Genomic DNA, 24,414 nt, shown 5'->3' with positions numbered 1-24,414 from the left:
GGATTCCAGCAAAGGTTTTCATTTGCAATGACTGCTTGAACTGTTACACTCCTGGTTGGTTTTATTCAGTGTCTGTACATTCAGGCACCGTACTGGACCATATGAGGTCTGCCAGCCTGAGGCCAGGTCCCAAACGGTTTATGGTCTGCAGCAAGGTGGGCAGCTTGTGTTAGACTGTAAACCACTACATCACTTCCTTTCCTGAAAGTCAGCTGAGCTCATCAGTGAGGTGACTGACGGCCCCTCTGGCAAAACCCCCTCCTCCCGTTGCAAGGTTGGATGCCTTGTGCCTTGGCACCGGGGGCAGTGCTGTTGGAGAGGATACAGAAAAGTTGCAGCTTTGATTATTATGAAGTCGTAAGGGTGATTTACTGAGATTAATCCATATGTAACACAGTCCTTTAAGATACCCTAAGTGGTTCAGTGCTTTGTAAGACCTGAGGGGGTTCACACCCACCCACAGAAATCACTGTCCTAATAGTCACGTCTCACACACTGACCTCCATCATGTGCTTCCCTTCTGAGAAGACAAATCCTGATTAGCTGGATGGAATCTTCGCCTGGTCTCCAGAGAAAAAGTGGGAGGAAACAATATAAAAGCATTATGTAGGTTGATGATTTAATTCTAATGTTTCTTGAATTTTAATGAAAATACTATTGGCAATGGGTTTGACAAGAGAATTGCAACAAATTGCAAAGCAGAGAGTAATCACCTGACAGCAAACGTTGTGGTTACTGGTAATCTAGGTAAATCTAGGTAAATCACCATCATGACGAGCCTAGGTCCTTTTAAAATGTAAATGTATTAGTTGTTGCTTCTTGGTTATCCTAACATCATGAAACAGATATAAGTCTTACAAATACATCTGTAAGGGCATCTGCCTTCAGCTCAGGTCATGATCTCAGGGTCCTGGGATTGAGCCCCTCATCAAGCACATCTCCCTGCACATTTATAAAATGGGTATATATTCCAAATGTATGTTTTATTCTTGATTTTACTTTATAATTTTATTTGTCCCATTTTTTAAAAATGAGCATGCTTTTATTAGGTTTTGGGAAAGGGTCTGTTCAGAATAGAGGGGATCACTGTGCCCATATTTCCAGAACTTATTTACACGAAGTGGCTTAATGCAGGTCCCACTGGTCTCCTACTGTGAGTCTTTTTTCATACTCTTTCCAGATAATACTAAAATATTGAACCTGATTTTACTGAGTATATAGGAAGTACTCCATAATATCCGAAGACTTAAGAATGTGCCCGCAGAAAATTAAAAACTGGCATAAGCGTAATTTATATTGACCAGCATTTTAAAACAATTTTATTTGTAGTTTAAGGCCCTGCATATTAGAAAGTGGGAATACCAAATACAGTTTTATTCACTTACAAATGCTATAGTGCTACTCAAAATGAACTTGGGTGGTATTAAGTTCTCCAAACCTTGATTTTTTTATTACCAAAATGACAGCAGAGAGAGTGGGGTTAGAGCAGGGAAGAGCAGGTGGGATCTTCTCAAACACTAACGCATGTGTTTCTGTTTCTAAAGGAAAATCCTCACCCGGAAATCCCAGGTACCAGTTTTAGACGAAGGACTAGTATCCATTGAGACCTGCACCTCTACAGTTAGAGCAGGTAATAATCAATGTGTATATTATTTTGACTTTAGAATTACTTCATTTTAGGAGCACCTGAGTGGCTCAGTCGGTTGAACATCTGACTCTTGATTACGGCTCAGGTCATGACTTCAGGGTCATGGGGTAGACCCGGTGTCTGGCTCCGTGCTAAGCGTGGAGCCTACCTGGGATTCTCTCCCTTGCCAACTTCCAAATCCCTCCCCCACCCGGGCTCACACCTGAGCACATGCGCACACCCTCTCACTCTTGCTCTCGCTCTATCCCCCATGCTTCCCCAAAAATAACCCCCAAATAACCAAAAAAAGAATAATTTCAGTTTTAGTGTTTTATTGATTTATTTTAGTGTTCTATTCTTATAGAATACATATATTCTCAAGAATACATATATTCTATAAGAATAGAACAATGAGTAGAACACTTAAAACACTAAAACTGAAATTATTCTCAGTTCTTTCTCTTTGGTCAGGTTCTGTAGCTGTAAGTAGCCTTGTGTTCTAGGGAGATGTATCTGCTATCAGAGCAGTGAGTTGCTTGTAAGGCACTTGGAGGTCTAATAGTAGATGTCTTAGAATGGTTTTTGTGGACATATTTTCCTTCAGAACATTAAAGAAGAGTAAAATTAATTACTAGTCCCCAGCCAGATGGCATATCAGCTTTTTGATCTTCTGGGACTTTGATAGCTACATGGGGCAATTTCTGTTATTTAACTGAAGACCAAGATTGGCTTTTTATTAGTAGAAAATAATTGCAAACAACTGCATTTATTCTAGGGAAATTAACAAATATGTAGAATTCATTTGATTATTCTTTTTAAATCCAGTGACTTTTTTTTTTCTTCCTGTTACACACTGATAGTTGGAAGGTAAAGTGTGTGTTTTCCCATTCCTCTTTGCCACACGAACAGGTGAAAAACTTTGTTCATTTTGTTTTATAAGCTGTTTTTGTATATTAGGGATACTAGCCCCATTATCTGTTAAAAACATGCAAATGTTTTTTCCTAGTTTTTTTTTTTTTTAACTTTTAACTCTTTTTTAACTTACTGGGGTTCTTGGGTGGCTCAGTCTGTGGCCTTATGGATATTTTCTGCCGAAAGAGAACTACCTAGTCCTTTTCACAGTGAGATACAGCCCAGACTGCAGGTCCCTTTTGCCATTGTATACCTGCTCAGCGGGGGTAACTGATGGCCACTTGTCAGTCCCCTGATAACCATGATTTCCAGCTTCAGTGAACAGGGAACAAACATTTGAGCTCCTCCAAGCAATTGTCCTCATACTGAAGTTTTGCAGTAAGGGCGGGAATTATACCTAAGTTGAAGAAAAAAACCACTATTGTCATTTTTAAATGTAAAACTTACCTTCGTGTGTTTGTAGAAAGCAGATACGTATTGTTTAAACTGAATGGATACTGAAGAGATGGGATTAATATGTAAACCCTCACAGGCTTTTCCCCTGTAAGAAGTTAGAAACTGTTGGGCAGTAGGACAGATTTTCAAGGAAATGTTCTCAAGTGCAATATGGCCTGTGCCTTTCTCTTGCTTCTCAAACAGTGTATGTGTGTGTGTGTTTTTCTTTCAGCTGTGGCCGATGTGCACAGTGATAGCAGAGACTCTGGGCTTGCTGCTCCTGAAAGTCCTGGGGTCTCTGACCATAAGCGCGACCAGGAAATAACACTGAACTTGCAGGAAGATCACAAAGTAGAACTTGATGTCCTGAAAGCAAGTGTTGACTTAGCGGAAGAAAAGCCTCCCGTTTCTGATGATCCTCCTGATCCTCAAGAAATTCATGTAAAAAACTAATTTTTTACTTTGTTGTTAGTTTTGGTTTAGTTAGGTTTCAAACCATAGTTTAAACCTAATGTATTCACTTATTTTGGCTGCTGTATAAAAACCTCTTTATAATGTCCATCAGAAGAAAGCATGTAAATATTTTGTGGAATACAAACACATCCTTTAAGTGAGAAAGTGTTTTTCAGGAAAATCAAAAAGTTATGTTAAAGAAGTCAGAATTGTAACAATTTAATTTCTGCTTAGTATCTGGTTCAAATGAAAGTTCTTTTAGCCATGAGAAAACAGATACTGGCTACTGTAGAGACAAGTATGACAGCGAAACTATTCAGAGCATTTGAAAATAACTGAATACAGTTAGAGAGGATTGTTCCCCCATGCATACTTGTAGGAGAGTGCTCATTAGCTGGCTGGGGTTTAACTTCTATAACATGAGAAGGGATTTCTTTTCTTTCTTTCTTTTTTCCTTTTCTTTTTTTGTACTTAATATGACTTACGGTTTCTCAAAATTCCACCACGTTTCTTTTAATATCAACAGGCAACTATATATGATAAGTGAATGTAAGATTTAAAAAAAAAAAAACAAAAAAAAACCTCTTCTAATTTATAAAAATGTGATTGTATAGTATTTGGAAAGTTTCTTAAATCATAAAAATGTCATGGTTGTCCATATTCATTTTCATGAGTATTCTCACTGTAAAATGGATGGATAAAGTCCCCATTCCTTCAGCTGGGAAGCTAATAAAAATTGTGGGCGTGGTATGAGTGAGAATCCTCATTTCTGGGTATTTCCAGTCTTCATCTCACTGAATGTGGGGGGCGTGGGGAAATGTCATTGTCTAGGTGGGTGGTAATGTTCTACCTTCTTGGTCAGGAGATCTCTCTGTTACTCTCTACCTCCTCCTTTTTCTCCCCCTCCCTTACCAAAAGGTAAATGCAAGGACCATTCCTTCTTCCACCAAACCCTTGCAGGAGAGGTACTGAACTTGAAAGCCTTAGGAATTTCATGGTTTATGCAGCCCCAGCAAAGGGAAGAGGATTGAGTCTAGCCCAAGGGAGCTTATGTAGGTGAATTCTTCTTCAACCTTATGGGGATCATGCTGTTTAGAAAAAGTGTGGTTAGTTAGGGAATTTGGGGTTTACCATTAAAACAATTTGGGGATTGTCTTTTTCTCCAGTTAATGTTTTTTCTCGGGTGAGAACAGAATAAGTCCTTAAATTAGTATCATAGTAATTTTCAAGGTTTTATAAGGACTGTCTTTTTTAGCTAGGGAAATGTGAAATTTCTACTTTAATTCCATTTAGAATCTCAAAATCTTTTTCTGTCTAGTTATTTTGACCAAGTAATAATGTCTGATTGCTTAAAGGGATATTTTTTATAAAGTAAACCCATAAGTATATGCCATATCAAATGTAGTTTATGTTTAACAATTCATATGCCAAAGATGAGATGATTATTTAAAAACTGTATGCTTTAGGCTAAAATAAATGTACACATTAAAATTCTTTAACCAGTCTCTTATCTTTAATTCATTGTAGGTGACTGAACATGAAAAGCTCGGAGTTCAAGATTCAGGACACGAGGCTAGGAGTCTTGCATTTAACGAGTTGTATCCCTCAGGGACTCTTAAGCTCCAGTATAATTTTGATACCATTGAGCAACAGTTTTGTTACTTATCTGATAATAAAGACTCTGCTGAGTGTGACGTTCCTGAAGTAGATGGGGAACTTTTTGGGGCTCAGAGCAACTTTACCTTGATATTGGAAGGTGAAGAAGGAGAATTAGAGACCGGTGATTCTGCAGCATCTAATGTGTTAGCTCCAGCAGCAAATACAGCAGCTGAGGAAAAACACGTATGCAGTGGGGAAAACGGTGGACCCGGTGCAGAGTTGGCAACGGTCATAACTAGTGATCAGGAGTCCCAAAAGGTAGAGAACTTACCATATGTGCCTGAACCAATTAAAGTAGCAATCGCAGAAAATTTGCTAGATGTAATCAAAGACACAAGAAGTAAAGAAATTACTTCAGATACAGTGGAACAGCAGTCCATTCATGAAAACATACCTTTAATAAGCCAGCAGGTCGTCACCAAGGTAGTCAAATCTACGTTGAAGACTGTTCAGGAAACAAGTACAATGACTATAAATGTGAGCCAGCTTGATGACACGATTTCCTCCAGAACGCGCAGAAGAGTACGTGTCCAAAACCCAAGTGTCCTATCAGCACAACAGGAAGAGTCTACAGCTGTTGCTACTCCTGACACGCTGGGCCTTTCAGGTAGGAGGACTCGGAAAAGAAAAGAAATTTCCGGGTCTTCTGAAGGTGCTTCTTCTGATGTCAGAGTTCTCTCTCAGAACCAGCAAATACCTCAAAACCCTGGGACTCCCAGGAGAGGAAGGAAGAGAAGAGAAGATAATCAGGACGTGTTCGGAAATGATCATCCCATGGAACAGGATGTAGAGGTTACTCCAGTTGGCAGATTAAGGAGGGTAAAACCCTCTCAGCTGTTGGAACCAGAAACTGAAAAAAGTAAGCTTTCGTCTGTTACCAAAAAGACTCCTAAAGGAATTAAAAAATCTGTGGACTATCTGGAAAGCGTTGAAATGGTAGAAATGGTAGATCTAGATCTGAAAGTTAGTAAAGGAGCACATCCCAGCGGAAGTACCCGAAAACTGAGAAGTGCCACTCTAGAAGCTTCTAAAAAAACAGGACATAGGTCAGTTGGAGAAACTAAGCTTTCGTCTGTTACCAAAAAGACTCCTAAAGGAATTAAAAAATCTTTGGACTATCTGGAGAGTGTTGAAATGGTAGATCTAGATCTGAAAGTCAGTAAAGGAGCACGTCCCAGCGGAAGTACCAGAAAACTGAGAAGTGCCACTCTAGAAGCTGCTGAAAGTAGAGGACATAAACCTGATGGAAAGTCCGTGGACCAGGCACTGCCTGTCGAGCCTTACGGAAGTCCTAAAAAGAGGGAATGTAGCACACTCGATGTCACAGAAGACTCCAGACTGGATTCCTCACAGCTGAGTCTTCAGGCAGAGTTTGGTAGACCTAGAAAACGTGGTAGACCAAGAAAAGTTAATCCATCTGAAGATGTTGGGTCCAAGGCTGTCAAGGAAGCAAAAAGTCCCAAGAGGAGGTCAGGAATTCTCAGCAGCCAGAAGAGGTCGACAAGAAAGACCCCGGCTAAAAGAAAGACTGATGTTGCAAAGACAGCTTTAGAAAAATCCGTTTTAGTGCCAAATGAGGAACTTACTCTGGTGACAGGCTCTAAGAAAAAGCTTACGAAAAGGACTGAAGATCCAAGCCAAACGTGTACATTAGGCCCAGTATCAGAAAAATACACTGATGAAGGAACGACAGCCATGGAAACTGACAACCCAGAAGAGAGGGTGCTTGCCCCAGCCACTCCACTGAAATCGTCCCGTAGCACGAGGACTCGATCTAGCAAGGCCATCTCGTTTCCCGACCTCTCTGAACCGAAAAATGAGTTTGTATTCTCTACTCCCGTGTCAAAGGTTCCAAAGAAAGAGAAAGGTACGTTTATTTCTATTCAAAGCACAGTTTTCATCTTGCTCAAAGTCTTCAGCTTAAGATTCTGTTGTTTAAATCACAATTCAAGACCGTAATTATTTCTCCTAAAAATGATTAGTATTTACAGGGAATTCCTCCCCTCTCCCCCCCCATAAAGAAAACACACGTTATCTTTAAATAGTAAAATTTAGAGATTTTATGTTTCAAATTTTATCCTCAGATTCAGGAATTTTCTCATTCACTGTGACTGTTGAAGCCTTATAATTCACTTGACATGGGTTTAATCTTCTAGGATAGTATCATTTCTCTTCATTCTGCCCTGACATAAGTGACTTAATTTCTCCCCAGGTAGGATCAGCATTTTTTTAAAAGATTTTATTTATTTATTTGACAGAGATCACAAGTAGGCAGAGAAGCAGACAGAGAGAGAGAGGGAGAAGCAGGCTCCCTGCTGAGCAGAGAGCCCGATGTGGAGCTCGATCCCAGGACTCTGGGATCATGACCCAAGCCGAAGGCAGAGGCTTTAACCCACTGAGCCACCCAGGCACCCCTAGAATTGGCATTTTTAATCTAAGTGCTGCTGTGTTTGGCTCGTGTCCCAGCAGATATCCACAACCTCAAATTGTTTTAAAGGGAAGGAGTAGAATTTTATTGAATAGGATACAGAAATTATTTCAGTGCCTCCTCCCTGTTGCCCATAAATTGGCACGACTTCACATCTAGCCTCCCTCATTGCCCCTGATGAGCTCACAGCTGTATCATTGGGTTGGTATAGCACATCCCTTCCTTCCCAGCAGGGGTGACGTGTCTTCCCGAAGGGTAAGAATATCTTTCTATCTGTGCTATTAGGGTTTGGAGGCGGGTGTTTCACTGAAGTGGCCAATTAGGAGAAAGGGTCTAAAAGATGATGATGATGAAGGAAATGTTGAGACACTGGTGTAGCTGACAGAACCTGTTAGGGTCATTCTTGGCAAATGTGATAAAAATGGTTAGGTGTGCAAAATGTAGCTGTTCACTTAAGGCTAAAGATCTGAATTTCAGCAAAGCAGCTCAGGGACACATAAGTAAAGTATGTGACTTTGTTGTATTTATTTAAACCTTTCAGAACTATTGAATATACTTCTAAAAGCATTAGTGAACATCCTGTAAAGTTAGTTGCCTCATGACTTGAGGAAGGCCACTAAAAATTTAAGCTGCTAAAAAATCTTCAGACTGAAAATTTTCTGTATTCAGCATTCACTCTGCAAACACCTGTTTAAATGGATTCTGCAGTCATTCATTTTAGTTATGTAGCCTGAGCCCAGGGAAGGGCCCTTTGCCATCAGATGGATCGGTTGTTTTACAAAGTAACTTCTAGTTGCAGGAGGTCCGTCTCCGTGCCCCCTACCCCAGTTTGTTAAAAATAGATCTTTGATTTTGTAGTGCTGTAGGATTCAGTTTTTCACAGCATGAGGAAAGGGAGGTCACGGCCATGCTCTCCATGGAGCAGAATGCAGTGACAGGAATATGTCTGAATTTAGCTCACTTGACTAAGCTGCTAGATCAGATAAATTTTAAATGAAATGTCGTAGGGTAACAGAAGGTCATTAACACAATTCTTTCACGCTTTCCTTGTGACTTAGAAAAGTGTAGCAGACACACAAATTGTGTTAATAGGTGGCACTAGCATCTCTGATCTTCGTCGTCTTTACGTATTTGGTGTCTCTATGCCCACGGACTAGTTTTACTTGTTTCTGTAGTGAAATACATGCCAGCCATAGAAAATGAGAAATTCAGTGTATACGGTCATCAGCAGGACCGATAAGCAGCATTCACGTTTTCTTCCAGCTGTGTCTAGGGACGTATTCTGCTGCTTCTCCCCCCTCACTTCATGAGCATTTTCTGATCCTCTTGAATACGCTTCAGAACCGGGTGGGTGTTTGTGAGTCTGTGTGGCTCGTGGCTGCCCCACATCTCCCGATGGGCCGCACACGCTTGTACGCTCTCGTGTTACATACTGGAACTGTTGTCAGGTTCTCTCGCGTTAAAAATAGGCACCTTGTCGCGGTAGAAGTGGTGAGAAATTGGGGACCGAGCTCTCTCGTTCCTGCCATTCAGTAGCTGGGCAGCCAGTCCTTTCCCTTTGCCACATCGGGCTTCTCACTTGGACCACAAAGGGGACAGCGCCAGCCCTGCATCCTTCTGACCACAAAGCCATCACCAGCATCCGTGGCCGCCCTGCCTCTCTCGCCCTCCTGCTAGAGTCCGCCCTGCTCCCCTGCCGGTCCTCAGTGTGTCCTGCCAGCTCCCCCAGGAGGGTAGGAGGCACCGAGGAGCAGGCACGTATTCTCGTATGACGGGAAGGCGGTCAAAGAAACAGCCGTCTTAAGAGTTCAGGGTGTTTTACTGGTCAAAAGAAGTGAAGCTTGCCATCTCTGTGGATTTTGTCTACTTTCTGCTACTCAGTGGCAGATAGTGCAGAGGGGCCTGCCATGGGCCTGAGGCCGAGCTGGTGTAGGTGTCTGTCCGGTGATCGGACTCCTGCTGCGGCGCAGTGAAGCGTCGCTGCTGTTCCTCCTGCCCCAGTGCAGGGAGGCTGAGGCTCGGGGAGACGGAGCCCCCGCACCGTGCAGGATACGCAGTGGCGTCCCGGAGCCCGCGGGTTGCCCGGAGTCGTCGGGGCCGCTGACCAGTGCGTTCCTGGTGCTGAGGCCCGCACTCGGGAGCACCTTAGGCCGGCAGAACTTGCCCTCAGGAAACGTCGAGAAGTGGGTGAGGAATGGACATTCCAGCAAGGATCACAAAGTCTTGTTGGGCACATGTAGAAGCACATGTGGGAGAAATGGGGGAGGCCGGACGTTTTTGCCCAGGAGTGGAGGGTGTCCTCGTTTCCTTACTCGCTCCGTTGACCTGTAGGGGGAGACGCGTGGAGGAGCGCGAGCGGTCCGAGAAGCCGGAGCGGCTGTTGCTCCGGGTGGCCCGGAGAGGAAAGACAGTGTGTTTTCATTCCCTAGAAGGAACCTAGATAGCTTTCTTTTTAACGACCGACCGAAGGGCAGTCACACCAGCTCCCCCGGCTGGCGCCGAGGCCGCCCCTTACCCACTAGCAGCAGAGCGGACTTTGATTCCCGACCTCGCCTCGGTTTTTCTTGTAAGCATCATGTGCTTTAAAAGCAGAATTTGACGTCTTAGAGAAGTCTTGATTGTCTGATCGTCTCGCTGGGACTAGACTTGGAGAATTTTATTTCCGGACTGTAAGTTCTTGAAGTAGTAACCTCGTAACAAATGCAGACATCGCTAGAGCACTCCTCACGCGCCACGCACGCTGCTCGGATCGTCTCATCTTCGCGGTGACGGCGTGGCTCCCGTCAGTGATTGCATTTTATAGAAACTGAGGCACAGAGGGGTTTAACCGGTTTTCCGCCTGCAGGAGCTAGGACCCAGCCGGTGGCAGACGGCTTCACCGGCCACTTCCACAAGCACAGGGCTGCTTGCCGTGAGTCCAGAGACCCCGTGGCGAGAACAAAATCTGAGATGAAGTCTGTGATGTTTTTAGTTACATACTTTGAACCAGTTCTTAATTCAGCCATTTTTCTTTGTCTTTGAAATAACTTCCTATCAGCCGGTTCTTCCACATTCATTACTTTCTCTGCTTGCTTTTTTCCTTTACAACGGGGACCTTTTTCTGTTGTTGCTCTGACCCAAGCAACTACCTCCAAATGAGCTGGAAGGAAAGAACTTTGGAGTGTTCTTTGAAGATAAAATTACTTTTGTAAACTAAAACCTTGTCTCTGGAATAGGTGGGCTTACGAAGCAAACTAGCATAGCTTATGTACAAGATTGATGCTTCCCTTCCTAAGAATGTTTGAGAAGCAGTAAAGATTAGAAGTTGGGGCGCCTGGGTGGCTCGGTTGGTTAAGCCACTGCCTTCGGGTCAGGTCAGGATCCTGGGATCGAGTCCCGCATCAGGCTCCTTGTCCAGCAGGGAGCCTGCTTCTCCCTCTGCCTCTGCCTGCCTCTCTGCCTGCCTCTCCGCCTCTCTCTGGCAAATAATGAAATCTTAAAAAAAAAAAAAAAAGATTTGAACTAGTTGACTGATGCAGTTCTGAGCATTATAGGTTTTATTTTTCTACTGTAGCATTTAGTTTGAGGCATTAGATGTTCCTAAATGTTGGGTTTGCCCCATTGTTCTTGTCCTCCTGGGGCGGCTGCTGTGTTCAGATGCTCGTGTCTTCCTACCGTGTGTCGTTTGTTCCAGGCTTTAAAAAACCATAGGTAACGGAGATGGATGTAGATGGGCGTGGATACAGTGTGTGTTCTTTTCTCCCTGCCTTGCTTTAGGGAAAAAAATAGAGGCTCCAGCACAGCTGCAAGAATTAGTTTCAGATTTATCTTCTCGGTTTGTCTTCTCGCCTCCTGCGTTAAGGACCAGGCGGAAAACCACATCTAACACATCCAGAGCGGGAGATGAACTGGTAAGAAGTGCAGTTTATTCATATGCTTATTCACACATGCTCTGTACTCCATTTCGGCCATGTTTCCTAAATAAACCTCTGGGGAAAGCGCAGAGTTTTAGACCAAAAGCCCCAGATCCCCTTGTCTGCACTTCTGTGGGCCTGCCCTTAGGGTACAGTGTGTCACCGATGGTGTGTTCCTGGTGGCTGTGGTTTAGATGACCCATTAGGGGAAAGGCTTCTAGCTTTCAGTGTCGCCTCAGAAGGACCCGGATGTGTTTATCTAGATTAGAGGTCTGGGGTCCCTGAACTCCCGGGGTATCATGCACACCCCACACCTGGAGAGAGCGTGTTTCAGAGGTGACTATACCACCTGACTGCACATAACCCTAAAAATCAAAATAGCTCTAGGGTTGAGAGGGAGACAGACCCATATTTTAACGTTAATCTTAAACATTTCTTGAACTGTCTGCTATGAGCCGGTTACTGTTGAAGGACAAAGACTTACACAGAAATCACTTGGGCAGATACCTGGTCTTTCAGGAGCTCAGTTTAATTGGGGAGGCTGAAGCACATAATTGTTTCCCAGTGTGGTGGGAGTCATTTATGCTCAAATAACCCTATAGACGGAAGGTAAAAGGCACCACTGGAAGAGAAAACTGGATCTCAGAGGCACAGAGGCCTGGCAGTATGCGGGGGTGGGGCACTGCTTACAAACGGGTGAACAGCCACGTGCACATTGAAGGAGGTACGAAGTGAATTCTAGGGAGGAAAACTAGTCTCTGGTGGCCTGTTCCTTTACGAGATGATGAGAGCCTGGATGTGGACGGAGGCAGTGGGAACAGGAGGGCAGCACACAAGGACGTGTTCCACGTGAAACACACAGGCCTTGGAGATGAACTGGATGTGTGGGGATAGGGCCCTGGATGGCCCTAGATGATCAGAGTTCCTACTAAAGATAAAAGGGGTGCATTTGGGACTTGTGGCGTCTGAATTCACCAGCCCTATTTGGCCATATTCCTTGACTCAGGATAGAACTAATCCAACACGGATTTCAAGTATTTATTTACACGATTTATCTTCTTAAATTTTTAACTCGTAGAAAGATAGTGCTCCATCAGAAACTGTGGGAAGGCCAAAAGTGAAAACAACCAGGACATCAAAGACAAGACAGACAAGCAGGTATGACTTTTTTAGATGCTGTAATTTTTATCCAGAGTCATAAGTTAGAGAAATGAAACTCTTCAGGGAGCGGTCATTCTTAGGGGCATTTGTGCACACCGGCTCGTGGTGATGGCTGGGTCCCCCTACATAGCAGTGAAAGCCCATCTGTCCTTTTTAAAGAAAGCTCAAGAGGGCAGTTCCGTGCCTGTTGGGACTTCATTTTGGCAGTGGGTGGGGGAAGGCAGTGGGAGGTTTCACCCTTTCCTTGGTAAATGTAGATAATTACTAATAAAAATAATTGTAAACTGGAAATTCTTGCACTTATTTTACTAGTAACAATAAAACTTCCATTTGTGGAGAAATTGAAATTTCTCTTGGTATATTGACGCTTAAGCATGATTGAATTTCATAAAAGTACCAAGTAAATCCACTTGATCACCCTTTAAAAATGGACTTTATGAGACCTTGGAGGCCATATGAGACCATAACTCGTAATACCGTTGACATGTCATTTGGCTTCGTGTATATATGTGGGAAACGTTCCTATGACAAAAGGTGCACGAACTTGCCAGTTGCTGGCGTGTGAGTGCTGGTTCTCACGCACCTGATGGGCCTGCTGGGCTTGCCGGGCTCTCAGCCCACTGACATGGGAAGACTTTATACAGCCTCCAGCTGCCATATGTGACTGGATGCTTCTCTTCACTTCTAAAGACAAAGCACCAGGAAAGGGCACTGCTCATATAGGCTTTTTTCCCCAGTGTAATCGGGAAGTGGATTCTAGTTTATATTATAATGTGTTTATTGTTACCTGAATTATGTTTTGTTTTCAGAAGCAAAGAAGAAGATAATTGGTCACCTCCTCCTGTGAAAATCCGGCTGATTTCTCCTTTGGCAAGCCCAGTGGATGGAGTCCAGAGCAAGCCTCGAAAAGCGACAGCAGTAGCGGGAAGAGCTCCGGGAAGGGGCAGGAAGAAGCTGTCTTCCTTTCCAAAGCAAGTTTTACGCAGAAAAATGCTATAATTTTTTTTCAAGTTTTTAATGAACACCAATTTGTAAAATCATCCGAATTGTGTGGACTATTAAAAATCATCTAATTTGGAAGAAAATAATTTGTATAAATTACTGTAAATTTTTGTAAACAGAAGGTCTTCAATAAGTATAATAACTCCATTAAGGAGTGTGATTCTTTTAGTCTGGGCAGTTTTTCTATTTTATATTAAGACTTCATACATTTATATAATATGTAAATATGGCTTATTACTGGAATGTTAAATAAAGTGTATACTTCATGGTAGTTTGTGTCTGTTAGATTTTTGAGAGGGGATTTCTGTTTTAATAATGATTTTTTAATGCTAGTAGGCATTGGTCCCATTTTCTTTTGCTACAGTTAAAGGTATTAGACCAGCCTTAAAATGAAGATGATTGAAGAACTGATTTTTTTTAAGTTGCTATTTTATAATTTATGCACTTTGCTCCTATGATTGAGATTTCTAGTCATAAAATGTACATATATATATTTTTGCCTGTTACTATGTTGAAATTGAATTATGGGCATGTAATTTTGCCGCATTTTGTAGTTGAACAAATTTTGTATATTCTACCTCAAATGAGTCCTTTTCCAAGCAATGCATTGGTTAAATACAATGTTGGCATTTCTTGTTCAGCAAGCTTAAAGGCTCTTTACCTTTATGGTCTCTTCATTTTTCAGAGACTATTATCCAGATTAGAGTGACCGGTTCACTGCTCACTAGCCTCTTGGAAAGGTTTGAGAGGAAGGGATATGTCGAACAAATCTGTTTCATGGTTGCTCGGTACACCTCGTGTGTGCCTAGTCTCGCTAGAATGAGAAGTCTGAAGAAATTTTATTATATTCTTGCTGTGAAGGAGCTTGCTATAAAAAAAAATCACAGAAATCCCTTAATATTCAGGTTTGAAAACTGACGCATTTTCATAGGACCTCAGGCACAGACTATTGAGGATGGGGAACGAGTGTGAGGTGGGAAGGGAAAAGAAACAAGACACTTGTCTGCAGTACGACTGTGTGCAATTCAGTGGGGACGCTTGATGTAGCCTGTGAAACTCATCCCTAAGTAAGTGCTGTAAAATAATTTATAACAGGTCATCGGATAGTGTGTAACGAATGGACCATTAATAATTGATTGTCTAGAAACAAACTGCTTGTGTTGGCTAAGCTTGTAATGTGTTAGTATGAAGCAGAAGCACTGTGCTTTCCACCTTATTTTTCTACCAAATAAATACCACAAGAGCTGGGAAAATGACGACACCTCTGCCGAGTACTGACGGTGTGCGGGTGGCTGTGCGCGTGCGGCCTTTCAGTCAGGTTAGTGATGAATGCGACGCCGCCTGGTTGAAACTCTGACTAGATCTTGCATTTTATTCCTTGTTCTAATGATCGTTATCAAACGTGTATTCAAGCTGCTTGTCATTGATGGAACATTAAACGTCTTTAAATGAACTTGTTAAACGAGTAATTTAACGATCGCAACATAATTAGTGAACACGTAACCTCATTCCTTTGCACAAGTAGCTCAATAAAAAAATAATTGATGAGAGAAACGTACTGCAAGTTAGTTTTTTTAAACCAGTGCGGGTTGGTGAATACAGATGCATGCTCTTTTTAACAAATGTACTTTTCCCCCCAACTGCTCCTTCAGCTGTGTTGCTACTACAATGTAGGATAAAAGAGAAGGGACACTTGTCCTGGGACCCCGTAGAAATCTCTAATTACCAAGGCATTAGTTACAAATTTTATGACAATTGACTGCTGTGGAACAAACGCAGTCCTGGAGAAATGGTGCAAAGCAGTTTGCAGTCTCATTACGTAAGTAATTGGTGACAGAACGTACCACAGTGGTGAGGCAAACAGCTCCCAGAGATGGATCAGGTCTAGTTCATTCTGCCTGGCTTGGTCATGAAGATTCTGGAGATGGAGGCATTCCACATGACCCAAGGGCCAAGTAAGATTCGGACAAGGATATGCCAGACGGAATGACGAGCAAGGGGTGTATCGGTCCTGAATGGCGTACAGTGAGTGTAATGGAGACCATACGTGAGGTCTTCCTTCCCATTTGGACCTTGTTCAACCTGATGCTCTCCTCTCTGGCCCATTAGTATTCAAGATTGTTTTGCACGTTTTCTGTCAGTGTCTGTGATTTCCGCCCCCTAGCATTCATCTGTATCACAGCTACCAGGTGACTTGTCACAGGATAGCTTTCTATGCCTAACTGGACTTCAAGTGCAGGGGCTCATGGGGGCTTCTACAGAAGCATGGCTTTTCAGGCACCCAATTGATAAAAATAAAGGATTTTGTATGCAGTTTAATGTCTTAGCCAAGAAAAAGGAGGAAATAAAGCCATTTTATAACCTAACCCGTCATAAGGCTAAAGGTAGTCCAGGGGTATTTTTCACTGGCCTTTAATACTGTTAGGGTAACTACAAGTTTTGAACAGGATGTAGAAAGTAGGCACCTTAATTAGGACTCTTAGGACCCCTCATCAAAGAGATGGCATTTGATCGTGTTCCACCACCAGTGTGGGCTAGCTTATACTAGAACAGTAGCAAGGAGGAGAGCGGGCCAACTCGGGAGGTGACAAGGGTGGATGGTTCTGGGCATGCCTGGGCAACTGGTGCCCCTCGGGAGGGGGTATCTCTGACTCTCTGACTTCCAGTCTTTATCCTCATGGTGGGGTCGGAGCACCAGCTTGGTGAGACTGACTGTGTTTGAAGATACAGCACTTTCTCAGGAGCCCTTAAAGTCAGATGAGCTTGGGGTCAAGACTTGACTTTCTCACCCACTATGTGACCTTGAAGGTTTTAAGCTCACTGAGCCATGGTTTCCTTCCATACAAAATGGAGATGTTGTTAACTTAGGAGGCTTACTGTCACAAAATTAGATGAAATAATTGTTAACACAGTGCCTGACAAGTAGTCTTGATAGTAGCCGCTATAATTTTTTATTTGAGAGAGACCAAGATAATATTGGGCGGAGGGGGTGTGCAGAGAGAGTCAGGTAGACTCTGCACTGAGTGCTAAGCTCAGTCTCACAGCACCAAGATCAATCCCGTAACACCAAGATCATGACCAGAGCCAAAACCAAGAGTCAGACACCCAACTGGCTGAGCCACCTAGGTGTCCCCGCTGTAATCTTTTATATATGGTTTCATTGAGACAGTTCACCTACTATAGGGTTCCCTCACTTAAAGTGTACAGTTCAGCGATTTCTAGTATATTCACAGATAGGTGCAGCTACCAGCAGTTTCAGAACTAAAATGTTTATGACCTCAAGAATCGGTCACTTCGCTTCATCATCCTTGTCCCTCTGGTTCTCAGCAGCATTAGTCAGTCTATTCCCTGTTCTGCGCAGGTCATGTGAATGCAATTAGTCTTTTGTGACTGGCTTCTTCGACTTGGCATAAGGTCTTCAGGGTCCATCCACGTTGTAGCACGCACCAAAATTCCATTTCTTTGTGGGTGGATACTATCCCATTGTATAGATGTACACATTTCGTTTAATCCACTCCTTAGTGGATGTTTGAGTCGTGTTGGCTTTCTCCACAGCCTTACTTTGGTTTCTGAGAGAAATAGTGCTGCCATAGACACTCGTGTGTAAGCTTTTGTGTGGAGACACGTTTTTATTCCTCTTCGGTTTATATCCAGGTATGGAATTGCTGAGTCATACAGTAACTAGTTTCATCATTGGAGGAACTGACTTTTCCAAAGCTAGCTGTACCGTCTTGTGCTCCCCACAGCCAGTGTACGAGGGTTCCACTTTCTCCAATCCGATCCAGCTACCTGACTATCCTAGCCTTTCTGGGTGTGACGTGGTGCCTTGTGGTTTTGAATTGCAGTTCTGATGACTAAGGATGTCAAGTATCTTTTCATATTGTTGTCCATGAGTGTATCCTCCTCAAATGTCTCTTCAGATCTCTTACTCATTTTTAAATCGGATTATCTTTTTACATTGAGCTGTTCTTCTGGATACAATTCCTTATCAGATAATATGATTTGCAAATTTTCTCTCATTCTGGGGGCTGTCTTTTCATTTTCTCGATGGTGTCCTTTGAAGCACAATCGTTTCTAATTTTGATGAAGACTTACTTTTTTTTGTTTTTGGAATTCATGCTTTTGGTGTCGTTAGACTCTTTGCCCAATCCAAGATCATGACTGTTTACTCCAATGTTTTCTTCTGTACTGAAATCTCTTACCTTTAGGTCTTTGTTCCATTTTTTAAAAATTTTATTTATTTATTTGAGATATAAGCACCCAAGCAGGGGGAGTGGCAGAGACAGAGGGAGAAGCAGACTCCGCACTAATCAGGGAGCCCAATGCAGGCTCGATCCCAGGATTCTGGGATCATGACCTGAGCCGAAGGCGGATGCTTAACTGACTGAGCCACCCAAGCGTCCCTCTTTGGTCCATTTGGTGTTAATTTTTGCATAAGGTGTGAGGCAAGAGTCCAAGTTCATTGTTTTTACATGTAGCTGTCAAGTTTTTCCAGGACCGCTTCTTGCAAAAGCCCATCTTTCCCCATTTTTGGCAGTCTTGTTGAAAATCAGGTGGCCATGGAGGCCTGGGATGATTTCTAGACTCTCCATTTCATTACATACATCTGTATGCCTATCGCTGTGCCCGTATCATGCTGCCTTGGTCACTGTTTGGTTTGTACTAAGTTGTGAGATTGGGAATTGTGAATCCTACTGTGTTCTATCTCAAGATGGTTTTGGCTCTTCTGGGTGCCTTCCAGTTCCATGGAAATTTTACTATCAGCTTGTCAATTTCTACAGAGAATCAGGTAGGATTCTGATAGAGATTTCACTGAATTTGTATGTCAGCTTGCTGAGTTACCATCTTAACAATGCTAAGTCTTCTCATCTATGAACATGGGGTCTTTCCAATTTTTAGATCATCTTTAGTTTCACTCAACAATGTTTTGTAGTATTCAGAAGATATATTTTGTACTTCTTTTGTTAAGTATTCCCAAGTGTTTTGTTCCTTTTGATACTACTAGAAATGGAATTTTTCCATTTCATTCTTAGATTCTTCAAGTGTATAGAATTGATTTTTGTGTATTGATCTTGTATTTTACAACCTTACTGAGCTAATTTATTAGTTCTAATAGTTTTTTTGGAGAGTTCCTTAGGATTTTCTTTAAACATGGTTTCCTTTAGTTCCATGTGCTTATAATGCTCACAGTCTGGCATTTGGTCACTGATAGATAGTTTCTGTTGCCTGCCATTTTCCCAATGTATGGGTCTTACTCTCCTGTTTCTTTGCATATCTCATCATTTTTTTAATGGAAACCTGACACGAGATAATATGGTGTAGCAAATTTGGGAACTGATTCTCCCACCCCCGTAAGTAGCTTGTTACTGTAGCTTATTGGTTGGGTGACTGGTTGGACTATTGTAGTAAAGTCCATCCCTCACCTCAGGAGGGCACAGCTTTGGGTATGCCCTGGACACCCTGGGTGACACCGGTTTGGGTTGGGCTCATTCCTCTCTTGACATCAAACTGTTTGACTCCACGGACTGCCGGATGACTGCTCTGTGGTCAGCAATTCCTGGAGGCATAAATTACTCTGCTAACTAATGCAATCAAATTCAGGTACCTTTAAAAGGAACAGTCTCTGAGATCACTGACTGATATTTTTCAGGACTCCAGGTGGGTCTGTCCAGCTATGGTATTTCCCAGCCACACCCCTCCACCCCCTTGCACCCGCAACTTCTGCAAACTAGAGGGCCTATAATTTAATCCTTATCAAAACAAACCTCCTCCCAATTCCCTTTCATCACAACTTTGGTTCTTGAGTGTGCCCTTAGGATCCAGCTTCTCTAAGAGGGCAAATGAAGTCAGTGACTTTGAGAGGACATGAGCTGCTATCCCCCTGGGCAGGATGTCTACACCTTGGCTCCAGACTTGAGGGTGGGGACAATGGCAAGTTGCTGTTTTAGAAGCCCAGCACTTGTTGACTGTGGAACAGCTGCTTGAGATCCTCTCAGCTTCTCTGTCCTAGCGTGGACCTACCACCTCGGGGGCTGGGGCAAGGACGGCCAGTGCCCTAGTGTCCTCAGCGGGCTGATCCAAAGTAGAGTCTCTGTAGCACACCAGGTACAAGAAGGAGTCCCACCTCTCACCAAGTCTCTCCCAGGACTTAGCCTCGGCAACATGCAGTTGGGGGTAGGATGTGAAATGCTGATATCCTGTTCCTGCCGAGAAGAAAGCCCTCCACCTGCAATCTGGGGAGAGAGGCAGCCTTCTGGTGGGGGCTCCAGCAGTCTGGGGGAGTCTCCGCCTGGCTGAGCTGGTGGGAGAGAGGAAGGGAATGGGCTGGCTTCAGATACCAGACTCCCCTTTCTTCGTAACTGTGCTACACTTCCTTGAGTAGATGTTTTGTCATTGGCCATCTGCCCTGAGGACCGTTTCCAGGGTCCTGAAATGGTTGTTTTTCCTTTTTCATGAATAATTTTCACTCGTTTCACTGGGGAGTGAAACAGGGAAGCTCTCTGTTGCTGTAGTCATTGCTGTTAGCATAGCTGGGTGTTAGGCTGGTCTCAGAAAATGAACATCACTAGAGACCAGCCTTTCAACAATTCTGAGGGTTTTAGAGACACTGCTTATCATAACCGCTGCTAAGAATAACAGAGAACAAAATGAATAACTGGTAAGTGCCCTGCTTAATTCCTTAGGAGGTATGTATCAAGACTTGCCAAACAACTTGGATGACAAAGAAAAACTACAATGATGAACTCTGAATTTGTAATTTGACTATAGAGAGAGAAGAACTCTGGGAGCAAATGTGTGATTTCCATGCATTCCGGGACCACCACAACCATACAAGACCCTAAGAACCCAGAACATAGGAAGACATTTACTTTTGACCTGGCATATTGGTCTCATGATGGATTTCAAAAGGACCAAGATGGAGTGTTTATTTCAGCTGATCCTAGCAGCCAATTTGCAAGCCAGGTAACTCGCTTCAGAACACAACTTCAAAGGAAAGGTGGTTTGTTTTGTTTTCTATTTTTAAATGAAGTATTAATGGTAGGACAGTATAATTTTTTAATGCAAGCATGCTCTGATATATACTTCCATTTGAGAGTTTGATTTTAATTTTTTTCCTTTTTCATGCTAAACATGAGGTCCCAAAGTACAGCTATTGCCTAAATAATTTTTAGGAACTCAGTTGAATTGTAGTATGTTGTCATATTTTGAACAAGAAGTGTCAGTCAACTCAACTCAATTATATCTTGCCTCTCTGAAATAGGAAAATAAGCAATATTTGTGATACACTCAGCATTTGAGAATTCTTGTTTTATCAAGTATTTCACATGTGCCAAACATTATTCCATCTTGGGGAGATAGGCAATTGCTTTCAAAATGTTAGATGTTCTGGGATAAGAACATGGGATATGATGGGGTAACAATGGTGAGGAGGTCATTTCAATCTGGACAAAGCTCATTGAGTTTCTAGGATCTGGGTGTGTGTAGTTTTGATCAAATTTGGAAAAGTTTCAATCATCATTTTTTTCAAATATCCTTTACCCTGCCCCACCTTATTCCTTCTGTGATTCCAACCAAGCTTGTCCACAGGTCACTGAGGCTCTGTTCATTTCCCCCTAATCTTTTCTCTCTACTCTTGTCTATTTGTCTTTCAAACTCAGCTGAAAGCTCACAGCTTTTATTAAACCACTCGTGAAAATACCCCCTGTCGAATACTTCTGTCCTCACAAACTCCCTAAAAGGATCTTATGGACCCTGGAATGCTCTTGAGAACTGCCATCCCAGAGTAATCAATTAAAAAAAATCAAATAAAATTTTGTAACTAGTCAGTCAATTGTGGGAAAATGGGATTAGGAAGTGTTCAATCCAAAACACAGCAGGAAAAGAGGGGGAAAGTAAAAAGGAGATGGGAGAAGTAGAACACAAATAGTGAGCAGGTAAACTCAATGCCAGCCACATCACTTATTACAGCAAATGTAAACAGACATGCCAATTACAAGTCAGGAATGATTAGATTTCATAGGGAAAATGGGATCCAACTCTGATTAGAGAAACCCCATTTTACATTATCATGTAAAAATTAAGAAAAAGAAAACTATAGAGGCCATATTTACATCACATAAAGTAATTTCACCACAAGAAACATTCCATAATGATAATCAATTTATTAAGGAAACATACCATCCTAAAAGGGTATGTTTCTAATAATAGAGCTTCCAAGTACGTGAAGGAGAAACTGCTAGAAATTGAGGGAGAAACAAACAAATCTACAACTGTCATTAGTGATTTCATCACTCCTCTCTGAGTAATGGATAGAACAAATAACCCGAAATCAGTACTATATAGAAGACCAGATCAACACCATCAGCCTAACTGGCCATTATGTATTAGAGAACTCCTTTGCTACCCACCACCCAACCACAGCACCACTCATTCTTTACACCTGAACACAAAACTTCCACTACAACAGACCATATTCCAGGTCATAAAACTAGTCTCAATATCGTGAGATAACTGAAATCATACAAAGTACATTCTCTGTCCACCAAATAAAAAGAAATGAAAGATACTGGGAAAATCTACAAATATTTGGAAATAACAGACTTCTAAATAATCCATAAACAAAATTAGCAAATACTCTGAATAAGAAATTTAGGGGTGCCTGGGTGGCTCAATTGGTTAAGTGTCTGCCTTTGGCTTGGGTCATGATCTCAAGGTCCTGGGATCGAGCCCCACATCAGGTTCCCTGCTCAACAGGGAGTCTACTTCTCCCTCTTCCTTTCCTCTCCCCCATACTCTCGCTCTCAAATAAATAAATAAAATCTTAAAAGCAAAAATTTAAAAATTTTTCAAAATTTGTGGGCCACAGCTCAAGGAGAGGCTTAGAGAAATTATATAGCATTAAGTTATTAGAGAAGCACAATCTCAAGTCAACATTCTAGTCTTCCACGTAAGAATTCAGAAAGGAAAGAGCAAATTAAATACAAAGCAAGCAGAGGAAGAAATAAGAACGAGCAGTAATTAATGCCAAACAGTAAAATAATAGGAAAACCGATGAAACTCAAAGCTAATTCTCTCAAAAGTTCAATGAAATTGAACCTTTAGCCAAACCAATCAGGAAAAAAGATACAAAGTACCAAGATGAGAAATGAGTCATCATGGCAGATTTTATAGACATGTAAAAAGGAAGGGAATATTATGAAAAAACTTATTGCCAATAAATTCAACAAGTTCAATGAAATGACACAAGCCACTGAAGGTCACACAAAAACAGATAATTGAACTAGCCTGAAAGGAACTGAATTTATAGTTAAAAACCTCACAAAGAAAACTCTGTCCAGATGCCTTTGCTGTGAATTCTACTGAAGTAAGAAATAATGAGAATTCTTAAAACAAAACAAAACAAAATCCTAGAGCTGAGAGAAGAAGGAACATTCATTTTTTGAGGACAATATTACACCAAAACCAGCCAAAGTTTATGAAAACACTACAGGCCAATATCTATCATGAACATAGACACAAAAATTAACAAAATTTCAGCAAATAGAATCTAAAATATTTTAAACAATACATTTCTATCAAGTAGGACTTTACTGGGAATGTAAGATTGGCTTAATATTTGAGGATCAATGTAATTCATCATATGATCAGAATCCCGGAGGGCAATATTTGGTCAGATGCAGAAAAAACATTCGACAAAACCCAATCAAAATTAGAACTCTCAGTAAACTTAAAATAGGAGGGAACTTCCTGGAAATCTTCCCTGAAATACATAGGTAATACCATATTTGATGCTGAAACACTGAATGTGCTCCCCCTAAGACTGGGGACAAGGCAAGGAGGACCAATCTCATCATTTCTATACAATATTTACTGCAGGTCCTAGCCAGGGCAAGTAGGTAATAAATAGGAAATTAGTGATAGGCAAATTAAAAAAGGAATAAGTAAAACTATTTTTAGATGACATCATTATCTATGTAAAAAGCCCTAAGAAATCAACAACAACAAAAAGGGCTACTACAGTTCATAAGTTTGTTTAGCAAAGCCAATAAACAAAAATCAATAGTATTTCTCAATACTAGCAGTGAACAACTAGAGAGTGAAACTGTAAAATATTTACAATAACACCAAAAATATGAAATACTTTAAGAATAACTTTAACAAAATAGGCAAAAACTGTCCACTATAAAACATTACTGAAAGGAAGACAGACATGCATTAGAAGACTCAATATTATTAAGAAATCAAAATGAGCGGGGCGCCTGGGTGGCTCAGTGGTTTAAGCCTCTGCCTTCAGGTCATGATCCCAGTGTCCTGGGATTGAGCCCCATATCGGGCTCCCTGCTTGGTGGGAAGCCTGCTTCTCCCTCTTCCACTCCCCCTGCTTGTATTCCCTCTCTAGCTATGTCTCTCTCTGTCAAATAAATAAATAAAATCTTTAAAAAAAAAAAAAAAGAAATCAAAATGAGCAATCAATTCAAAGCAATCCCAACCCAAACCCCAGCAATAAGGTTTCGAAGCAACTGATAAGCTATTTCAATAATTTACATGGAATGGTAAGGGACTTAGAATAGCCAGAATTATTATTTTTTTGAAGATTTTATTTATTTACTTACTTACTTACTTACTTACTTATTTGAGACTGAGAAAGTGAGGAGGGGAGCAGAGAGAGAGGAACAAGTAGACTCCATAGACTGAGCACAGAGCCCAGTGTGGGTTCCATCCCCTGACCCTGAGATCATGACCTGAGCCAAAATCAAGAGCCAGATGCTCAACTGACTGAGTCACCCAGGCCAAAATTAATTTGAAGGACCGTGAAACCTGAATAATTTAAAACCCACTAGAGA

General features: G+C 41.9%; 2 protein-coding genes across 4 annotated transcripts in view; both read left to right on the top strand.

Moving 5' to 3' along the window:
• The window catches only part of LOC111150669 (AT-hook containing transcription factor 1), an 81,128-nt gene extending 67,287 nt beyond the window's left edge, over positions 1-13,841 (top strand). For all 3 annotated transcript variants that reach the window (XM_022508189.1, XM_022508190.1, XM_022508188.1), the window contains 6 exons: positions 1,545-1,630; positions 3,207-3,415; positions 4,955-6,953; positions 11,271-11,404; positions 12,486-12,565; positions 13,378-13,841. In XM_022508189.1, the coding sequence (XP_022363897.1) occupies positions 1,545-1,630; positions 3,207-3,415; positions 4,955-6,953; positions 11,271-11,404; positions 12,486-12,565; positions 13,378-13,567 (2,698 nt within the window). In that variant the 3' untranslated portion in view covers positions 13,568-13,841. The remainder of the gene's footprint in view (positions 1-1,544; positions 1,631-3,206; positions 3,416-4,954; positions 6,954-11,270; positions 11,405-12,485; positions 12,566-13,377) is intronic.
• Positions 13,842-14,525: 684 nt separating this feature from the next.
• Positions 14,526-24,414, top strand: part of LOC111150639 (kinesin-like protein KIF28P) — a 66,269-nt gene continuing 56,380 nt past the window's right edge. Inside the window, exons 1-3 of the mRNA XM_022508126.1 lie at positions 14,526-14,578; positions 14,765-14,888; positions 20,339-20,533. Coding sequence (XP_022363834.1) covers positions 14,526-14,578; positions 14,765-14,888; positions 20,339-20,533 — 372 coding nt within the window. The remainder of the gene's footprint in view (positions 14,579-14,764; positions 14,889-20,338; positions 20,534-24,414) is intronic.

Source organism: Enhydra lutris, unplaced genomic scaffold (assembly GCF_002288905.1).
Source record: "Enhydra lutris kenyoni isolate GAN:26980312 unplaced genomic scaffold, ASM228890v2 scaffoldscaffold24, whole genome shotgun sequence".
In the NCBI taxonomy this organism is placed as follows: Eukaryota; Metazoa; Chordata; class Mammalia; order Carnivora; family Mustelidae; genus Enhydra; species Enhydra lutris.
The sequence above is the reverse complement of the archived record's forward strand: the minus strand, read 5'-3'. Positions and strand labels throughout refer to the sequence as shown.